General features: G+C 52.3%; 1 protein-coding gene across 1 annotated transcript; it reads left to right on the top strand.

Annotated features, from left to right (window-relative positions):
* The first annotated feature begins 383 nt into the window (after window positions 1-383).
* Window positions 384-5243, top strand: PIRT (phosphoinositide interacting regulator of transient receptor potential channels). The gene is made up of 2 exons (XM_027130789.1): window positions 384-437; window positions 1953-5243. The coding sequence occupies exons 1-2, from the start codon at window positions 384-386 to the stop codon at window positions 2442-2444; spliced, it is 546 nt and encodes a 181-aa protein (XP_026986590.1). The 3' UTR covers window positions 2445-5243.
* Window positions 5244-9775: the final 4532 nt, after the last annotated feature.

Here is a 9775-nt window from a genome sequence, read left to right as displayed (position 1 = left end):
GGTGACAGATAAAGTAGATAGACATCTACACAGGATGACTGACTTCTGATCTTGGCCAGTACAGATACCAACAAAACCAATGATCATCTTCGCTCACAGTCGTTTCATGAAATGAATATTCCAATGCCAAAATAAAAGAAGGAAGGACATAATCTCAGAGTAAAAATAGTTCTTTAAATAAATAAATGGACCATTATGAAAAACTTAACATCAGTGTTCTCTCTCCGTTGCAGAGTGATTCCCTATACAACTACTTGTCTCTGTCAGTCCTTACTCAGTGAGAGGTTACTCTACTGCAGGATGCAGCCCTGAAGTGAAAAACTCAGGCCTTGTCATGGTGGAAGGACCCTCAGGGATCATTCTGACCAGCTCGGTCTAGTACAATGAGCTTTGAGTCCAAAAACCTTGGCCTGGATCCCAACACAGCCACCTATGAAGTTGGGGGGAGGCTTGGGCCACGATCCTAAATCTCACTGGGCCTCAGCCTCTGCCCTCCTAAGAGGGGAATAAACATGCGACCTCCTGGCGGGGCCAAAGAGCGTGCGCTAGGTGCGGCCAGCAAGGCGCAGTTGGCCGCACCTCTCACTCAGCACCCAAGAAGCCGTCCTCCCTGCATCTGCCGTGGCTGCCTCGCACCCCAGTGGCAGCTCTCCCGGGAGCTGGTCCTTCCCCACCCAGCCCGGCGATCCTCGGGCACAGCTGAGACTCGTGCCTTCCCGTTAATACTCCTCCAACACAACACCCGAACATCTGCAGGCAGCAGGCGCTTCTGCCCTGGGATTTGCTGCCAAGTGGGGAAAGGGCCACCTGGAGAGACCATCCTACCAAAGACGTCAGAACCCCACAGGAGAAACCAGGTTGCAGTAACCAACGCCAGCTCCCCGGCTAGGATTTCACCACATGCCTCGTAAGCCCTGCTCTCCCCACCGAGCCCGCAGGCGAAAAGGAGAGATCACTTTAAGAGTGTTGACGTCACTTATGCAAATACTCCTCGGGACCCACAGGGCAGCAGCGGGACACCTGTGAGCCCCTACTTATAAAAGTCCGTTGTCGTATTTTCCAAAGTCTTCGGAAGCAGAGATCCCAATATCCTCTCTCCAGAGGAGCACACACGAATGTGAATATCCACATTCTGAAGGCGTGGCAATTCTACAATTCCTATTCCCCCTGGGATGCAGGGAAGGGGTCTTGTTCGGCAAAGTGGGAGCACTGGCCCAGTGGTCCAGGCCTGAGCTGCTGTGAGGGGTGAGTTGAGGAAATTACTTGGAACTGAGCATTGCAGGAAGTGTGGAAGGAGAGTGTGCTCACTACAGGACCCTTCCACATTTAGAGGTGTCTTGATAGAGGGGAAGCAGCAGGTTCAAGTGCTGGGCTTGGGAGCCACCAGCTTCACACACCATCTCCTTTATCCTGATACCCTGGTTTCCGAATGCAACCCCTCCCACCTCTCACCCCGTCTGGAACCCACTGTGACTGGGATTGAGTAGCCCACCTTCCCAGGAAACTTGCTGCTGTGGAAAGAAACCCCTCCCATCCCGCTCCCAAAGAGGGATAGTAGTAAATGCTGTTTGAGCGGGGCCTGAGCTGGCCAGACCACAAAGAAGAGGAAGAACCTGGGGCCCCGGGAGGAGGGACTGGAGGGGAAGCCAAGGACCAAGGCCGTAACTCACTCAAGACCACACAGCAAGAAAGCGGCTGGGTCTGAAAATAAGATGCCGCTTCATAAACTGTAGCTTTTGCCCGTTTTCTTAAAGGCCACCACTGTTCCCTGCTTTAAATAACAAGAGCAGTTATCAGAGTGATATAATATTTATCTCTCACAAGGAAAAAGAACACCACCTTGAGTGGCTTCTTATTTATGTGGATCTCGTCTGCTTTTCTTTTAGCTTCAGCACAAAAACGCTGCACTGCCCTCCACTAAGAGCCAGGCTGGAGACAGATGCTGAGAACAGGAAGGCTGTGCAAGGATTCCCCCGGCCTCGTCCTTGCTTCTAACCGGTGCTGGTACCAGGTGCCCGGTCCCGGGAGCCGTGACCATGGAGGCTCTCCCCAAGGACGTGGAGGTCAACGAGAAGTCTCCAGAATCCAAGGACCTGCTGCCCAGCCAGACCGCCAGCTCCCTGTGCATCAGCTCCAGAAGTGAGTCTGTCTGGACCACCACCCCCCGGAGTAACTGGGAAATCTACCGCAAGCCCATCGTCATCATGTCCGTGGGCGGTGCAATCCTCCTATTCGGTGTGGTCATCACCTGCTTGGCCTACACCCTGAACCTGGGTGACAAGAGCCTCAAGGTCCTTAAGATGATAGGGCCCGCCTTCCTGTCTCTGGGACTCATGATGCTGGTATGCGGGCTGGTGTGGGTGCCCATCATCAAAAAGAAACAGAAGCAGAGACAGAAGTCAGTTTTCTTCCAGAGCCTCAAGTCCTTCTTCCTGAATCGCTGATGACGGTCTCGCCCTCTGTCCTCCCCACCACCCTGCCACCTCGACCAGGAGAAGATGTGATGACCAACATCCAACATCCCCGGCCCCTTGAGAGGTGGAGTCTTCCGTAAAACTGATGCAGGCAAACCCTCTCCTGGGTCCCGTGGGAAAGAGCGAGCCGGGGCTGCGCCCTCCATGCAGCTGGGAGGTACCGCGGGATGATCTCATTTGGTCTCTCTGTTATCACTGACGTTCCCTCAGATCCTGGCCGTGGCCATCGCTTTTCATGGCTCTCGTCCCAGCCTGTGCATCCAGGTGTCACTCATCTAACGCTCTCTGCCAAGTGCTGTGCATGTTGGGAAATTCCTTGAGGTGGGCCATGCCCCAAGAAGAACCTCCTGTTTACATATCTGAGTGCCTGAACTGGATTCTGCATTTGCTTCCTTCTAGAACCCAAGCTGACCAACGGAGGTCCTTCGCAGAGGGAAGGGACGTTCTGACCATTGGGTCTGCCCACCCCAGATCTCTCTGTGGGCAAGATGCTGGCTTGCATTTCAAGAGATCGGACAAGTCACAAGTATCAAACATTCCAAAGAGTGAGCAGTGAAAGGTGGCCGGGGAAGGACTTTCCAGGAAGGCACATTTCCCCTAGAAATGGCCCTGGGAGTCAGCCAGTGAAGAAATTTAACCCTTAGTTGTATAGAATTTATACCAGAGGCAGTGGGGTGCGCTAGCAGGTGTCACAGACTCCCCTGACCTTCTAACTCCTTCTCCGTGACTACTCTTCCCTCTGAACTTGACACTTAGCCAAGGACAAGCGTGTGTTGCCCTAACTCCCTCTTTCCCCCACCCCATGACTCTAGAACAGCCAGGTGGAGAAGGTTGCTATAAGATTTTTCTCTCCTTCTCCCCCGTAAAGAATCAAAACCAAGAAGCTTGAATTCCACATCTGAGTGTCTGTAGGTTTCCAGCGATGGAATTTTCTTTAGAAAATCCCAACTTCTGCTCTCCCTGCCCCCACTCACCAACATGCATTTAAACCTTCAGTGAGGGCCCTGCTCTGGGCCAGGCCCCGGGGCGAGAGCAAGACAGATGGTCCCTGGGCTCATCTTCTGTATAAAGTGAGAGACAGCCAGAGCACCAGGCGGCCAGAACACCCCGGGATGAGTACTTTCTGGGGAAACGAGGATGGGGGCAGGAACGCGGAGGGGACATCTGCCCCAACCCTGGGAGAGGACAGAGGGCGTGCTGGAGGCTGTGCCATCCACACAGAACCAAAGGGAAGAGGAGAGCTGGCGACGAGGGCAAAGAAAGGCACTCTAGGCGGGAATGGTGTGTGCAGAGCTGGGGTGGGAGAGGAGCGGGATACAGGTAGGAAACAGCATAGCAAGCTCCCTAACCTCCCGAATGGTCACCTGAGCCCCTGTCTCGGCCTGCCACCCCCTGCTTCCCCAAGTGCCTTAGTGCGGCTTCTCGGGGCTCATCGAGGGGCCTCCTGGGTCTGTGGCAAAGACTACAGACCTCCTGGGTCTGTGGGAGATTCCAGGGGCCCACCACGCAGAGAGCACCCGTATGGTTAAGTGCTCCCCAAATCTGGGGTTTTCTGCGGCATCCGGAGGCCCTTAGGTGACAGACCAGGAGGGTACCTGCAAGAAAGCCACGCTGCCCTAGGTCTGAGGCCCAGCGGACAGCATCTGATAATGAGGGGAAGGTTTCCTCGGCCTTCTGCCCGTGAGCCCATCCCATCACTATGTCACCATGACAACCTTTCTCTCTTTCCCTCCTTCTCCCCCCGCCACCCGGCCGTCTCTCTTTCTCTCTCTCTCTCCATCAGGCCTCCAGGTATCTCCATCCTTCATGGTGGTTCCGTATGCAAAGTCAGAACCCCACCTTGTTCCCTCTGCATCATGGGAAACTCCATGGAGGCAGGTACCCGTGACATGGGGACACCCCCCTGCCCCACCCACCTAAGGAGCCAGAGTTTGGGGAGCTTCACCCAGAATGACCGTGTCTCTCATTCAGACAGCGTGGCCAGGTCCTCTAGCCCACCTGTCCCCTGCACACAGGCAGTCAGGACCAATCATGGGGGACGTTGCAAGTACTGTGTCACTAATTGTGGTCCCAGTGCCTCAAGTGACCGGGCTTACAGAGGGTTTCCATTTCTCCGACGTGAACGCAGATTCCACATCAGCCCTAAAATGTCACTCTCACATTCCCTGATGCTTTCTTACATGGGAGCAAATGGGGAGGACGCCCAGCTGGCTCACTGGGAATCCACACTTCCAGGGTGTCATTTCCTCTCCCCACAAGCTTATCGAGTAGGCGCAGCTGAGGGAGGAGGGCCCAGGCTGATGCTGTACCACGCGTGTCCTGGCGGAGGGCAGTTTGGGGACGACACGATTCTAGAAAGTGTCCCAGGCCTGGACTCACCTTGGAGTCTCCAGCAATCTGGCCCACATTCCCCATTCCTCAACCTAGTGCTCAGCAGGAAAAATGAGGACAAATCCCCAAAGCATCATTCACCCCCACCGGGATCCCTTATATGAATGCGGACCAAGGAACACGCCAGGGTCACACTGAGGGGCTTCTGCCAAAGACCATCACCACACAGAAGCCCTAGGAATGGCTGTGCCCAGATCAGATGCCACGTTTCTGGAAAACAGCATCGCCACCACGACTCCTCCCATGCCGTGGATGGGAGGTCAGGACCAGCATCGTGCGTTCGGCTACTGGATTGTATTATCCCACCCATGGCTGTTCTGTTTGGAAGGGTTCCATTTAATCTGAGTGCTAAAAGAACTGCTGGGATGTTGAATTGTATCCTGTCTGACAGTGTCTGCTGTGTTTTCATTCTGTTTCATCAGGAATTCCAGGCTCTACCACTGAGTCATTCCTCTAAAATGCCTCCCAGCCCCAGCCCCATCACCATGCGCCCTTCCTCGAAACGTGCTGTCTGGGAGAAAGGGTTTCCCAGACATGTGTGGGTTGCATGCCTGGTCCCTTGGGTGCCTCACAGGAGCCGAAGGCCCCACTCTGAGATGCTGACGGGGCACACAGAGCAGGAGCTCCTGACTCTTTCGCTCCCTACAAGCTCAGCACTGGGAGATGGAAAAAGAACCTTCCTGGATGAATCAGTGGTCCAGGGTGAGGCAGGCAGGTACCCCAGGGTCAGCCTGCCAATGTGCCCAGGAACCCCAGAGAACAAGCCCAAGAAGGGATGGCAGCCCAGCCCCCAGGACCTCCATGGCCCGCCCCTTCCTTCTAAGCCCTTCTTCCTTCCCCTGGCCCAGCGTCTTCTGCTCCTCTAGGTCTGTAATCCCGACCCTCTCTGACTTGGCTCCCACCAGACTCCCCGTGTCCTTGACTTTCTGCTTGCTCTATCCTCAGAGAAAAAGAAAGCATCGCTCTGGATCTGGACAAGCCAGCTGCATTTCAGTCCTCCTCAGATTCCTGCAGCATTGCAGAGTCACGACACCCCGCTCCCTCCTGTCCCCCACACCCATCACTTCGTCACCATCTCCAGCCCTTAGAGATCAGAGGTCCCCGGAAAACTAAAACTCAGAGCCCCAAATGTGTCTGATACTAAATGGTGCAAGGGAATCGCCTGGGCATGTGCCCGGTGAAGCTTCTGGGCAACGCCAACCTGATGCCTTAACTCACTCAATCCTTTCCAAAAGCCTGCTGGAGGCACTGTTGTTATCATCCTCCCCGTTTTACAGATGAAATAAGTGAGACACGGGGACACTGAGCTAGGACATCAAGCCACGATGAAAATCCAGGTGAGCTGGCTCCAGGGGCCACACACATGACCCCCACCCGATTCACTCTTCGGAGGTGCTGAGGGGCAGCAGAAGGCACCAGGGTCGCCGTGCTGGGCTCCGGGCTGCAAGGTGGGGACAGCAGGAGTGGAGCTTGGGTCAGTAGACAGGCCAGGGGTGGGAGCACAAAACAAGTACGGACCCAGAATGCCAGTGGGGAAAGCGGCCAGGAGCCAGGAAGGCAGGCAGCAAAGAAGCCGGCATTCCGAGCCCCTCCTAGGTGCCTGGCCTTCGCATAGTGAGCGTTCAGAGGCAGGAGTAGGGGTCTCGCCCGGCACAGGGTAGCTTTGTCGGAGCAGGTGGCCTTGGTAGAGTGAGCCTTCAGCCCACAGGCCAGGCTCCTCTGCCGACCAGCAGGAGGATTTGGAACCAGCTGCCACTGGACTGAACTGACCTTGAGAATGAAGCGTAGCCAAGGATAGCAAAGCAGAAAGTGAGAAGACTCTGCAACACTGATGACAGCCGGGGAGCTACCAGACTGCCCCGCACCATCTCTTACAGGACACACAAATAACATCTTATTAAGTCACTGTTTTTTAGGCCCGCTACTTGCAGCCAAATAAAGTTCTTATCTACACAAGTGACAAGTCTGGGGAAAGAGTTCTTTTCTTCTTCTAAGCCCGAACACTATTTGATGAGATCAGAACTGATATATTTAGAACAAAGACCACATCAGTGCAGTGTATTTGTCCTCCAAATCCTTCCAAAGATTCTCTACGTCTCTAAGGAGAGAGGAAAGGGAGGGGTAAAGCAAGAGCGGGATGACCACGATGATGCCAGACAGGGACCTCCCTCAGACTGGGCATCGGGGTACTGGGCGGGGAAAGAGTGGGGTTCATACAGGGCACCCGTCAGGCTCTGTGACCTGTCAGGCTGTCCCACCTACTCTAAGAGCTGAGGCAAGGGTGGGTAGGAGACGCAGGAAAGGACTGATTCCATAAAACTAGAACCACTCACGGGAGGAGACACCTAGACACTCAGTTCTCTTTCTCCCAGATCTTAATCTCCTCATTTGTCAAAATTAAAGTAACCAAAATTCACAAACAGAGGATTCTGTATTGGTTGGGAGCACAGACTCTAGAAACAGTCCACCTGGGCTCACGTCCCATCTGGTCTTCCTAGGTCTTCGACCCTAGACAACTTATTTCCTTTCTGTGTACCTCCATCTTTGTGCGTGTGTGCATGCATGTGTGTGTGTGTCCTAATTTTTTAATTCAGGTAACACTGATTTATAACATTATATTTCTATCTCTGCATACACTACAGTATACTTAACACAAAAAATTTAAGTTGCCGTCCATCACCATACAGTTGACCCCCTTTACCCATTTTTCTCTCCCCTTTTTCACGCCCCTTTCCCTCTGGTAACCACAACTGTGCTCTCCGTATCTACATGTTTGTTTCGCTTTGGTTTGGCTTGTTCATTTACTTTGTTTTTGTTTGCTTGTTTGCTTATGAGTTTTTTATATTCCACAAATGAGTGTAAGCACACTGTATCTGTCTTCCTCTGTCTGACTTACCTCACTCAGCATAATACCCTCAAGGTCCATCCATGTTGCTGCAAATGGCAAGACTTCATTTTTTATGGCTGAGTAGTATTCCATTGTATATGTACCACATTTTCTTTATCCATTCATCCAGTGATGGGCACTTAGGCTGTCTCCATATCTTGGTTATTGTTAATAATGCCTCGATGAACATGGGGGTGTAGATATTTTGGGGGGTTAGTGTTTTTGTCCATAACTTCTATCTTCACAACTGCAAATGGGGTTAATAAAAGTGCCTGCTTCTTCCTCAGCATCAATTGGGATAATCCACATATGGCTTTTATGCATTAAGCCCTGAATATTAGTTATTACCAATGTTAAAGAACTACACAAGGCAGTATATTCTCCTGAATGGTTTTACCTAAGGAAAGAATGCAAGTCTATACACCTAACGTGAGCTGATCGGAAAAAGAGAATTTGAGGGGGTGGGAGCTCACCATGCGCTGTGCTGTCTGGACAATGGGGGCTTGGGGCCAGCCAACAGTTTCATTCCCACCTTTTTGACTCCTGCCTCCCCTCTGCCTCACAATCAGCCCCAATCAATCATCAAAGCCTATAATTTCTATCTCTCAGGGATGGCCGTTCATCTTGAAGCCGAGGCAGCTCACTGTCCAGAAATAGTCATGCTTCCCCCTCATAGTGAGAAGTGAAGTAGCTGTCCCATCAGGTGCACATGTCACAGGACCCCTGGTGTCCAGGTGTGACCACGTGACAGGCTCACAGGAGAAGTGGCACGTGACCCTGCTGGGCTGGGCCTTGTAGGAAGGGGGCTTTTTCTTCCGGCTCTGTGAGGAGCCACTATGTGCCAGGAGCCTGGGCCTGAGTCACCAAGGGAAGTGGTATGGACTGAATGTTTGTGTCTCTCCAAAATTTATATGTTGAAGCCCTAACCCTCAGTGTGATGGTATTTGGAAGCAGGGCCTTTGGCGGGTAATTGGGTTCAGATGAGGTCATGAGGGTGGAGATCTCGTGATGGGATTATGAAAACAGGAAGAAACAGGAGAGCTCTCTCTCCACACCCTCATACCCGGGAAAGGCCATATGAGTACACAGTGAGGTGATCGTCTGCAAACCAGGAAGCGAATCTGCCAGCACCTTGATCTCGGACTTCTCAGCCTCTGGAACTGTGCGAAATAAATGTCTGTTGTTTGAGCCACCCAGTCTGTGGTATTTTGTTACAGCAGCCTGAGCTGATGACGACACTAAGGAAAGCCCCGTGAAGACCAGGGACACCACGCTGGACTGGTCTATAAAGTAGAAATAAACTTCTATTTTGTTTCGCTACCAAGATGTCGGGGTTTGTCACAGCAGCTAGTATTGCCCCACTAATATACCCGCTGGAGCCAGTAATCCCATCTTTCTGACTACTGGCAAACTCGTCTCCCCCTTCTGTCTTGTTCTCCTCTAATCCATTCCCCATCCTTCACCAGGAGGATCTTTTTCCCAAATGCAAACTCTTAGCAAGCCTCTTCCCTCCATGGTATCTCTTTGCAGAGGCTAAGCGTCTGTCAGACCCTCATCCCCACCTTGCCCCTCATCTCTGCTCTTCGCTCAGTGTAGTCCCTCTGCCTGGAAGATCCTCCCTCTGCCCCCCTCTCAGCTTGTCTGGCTTGCTCTCACTCACTCTTCTCTTTTTTCCCCACACATTTTCTCCTTCCGCCAAACTGCTCAGGAGCCTATATCACAATTGCCCAAGTCAAATCCAGCTTGGAAAGCAACCACTTATTTAGTAAGAAGCTATGGTCATGGAAAACTTGGCGGCTTTGGCATTAAACAGACCTGAGTTTGAAATCTGAGTCCACAAGCGAATTTCCATACTGTGACTTTTTGCATTTCTATCTCAGATTTCCAGTTACATGTGAGGATGACAATTACCCCATTAGGTCCTTGTCAGGATTAAATGAGGCAATAGAAAGTGTTAATATGGCACAATCACATACTAGGTGTTCGGTAAAAGGCAGATACTGTTATTATCCTTGTCACAGGA

This window comes from Aethalodelphis obliquidens, unplaced genomic scaffold, assembly GCF_003676395.1.
Source record: "Aethalodelphis obliquidens isolate GAN/ISIS:26980383/991018 unplaced genomic scaffold, ASM367639v1 scaffold38, whole genome shotgun sequence".
Classification (NCBI taxonomy): Eukaryota; Metazoa; Chordata; class Mammalia; order Artiodactyla; family Delphinidae; genus Aethalodelphis; species Aethalodelphis obliquidens.
This window is presented reverse-complemented; position numbering and strand designations above follow the sequence as displayed.

What these genes read in the sequence shown, in the direction of transcription:
- PIRT (XM_027130789.1), top strand. Translation starts at nt 384, where the DNA reads ATGAGCTTTGAGTCCAAAAACCTTGGCCTGGATCCCAACACAGCCACC. An exon ending in CCAACACAGCCACCTATGAA is followed by an intron (nt 438 to 1,952) that starts GTTGGGGGGAGG and finishes TGCTGAGAACAG; the next exon opens with GAAGGCTGTGCAAGGATTCC.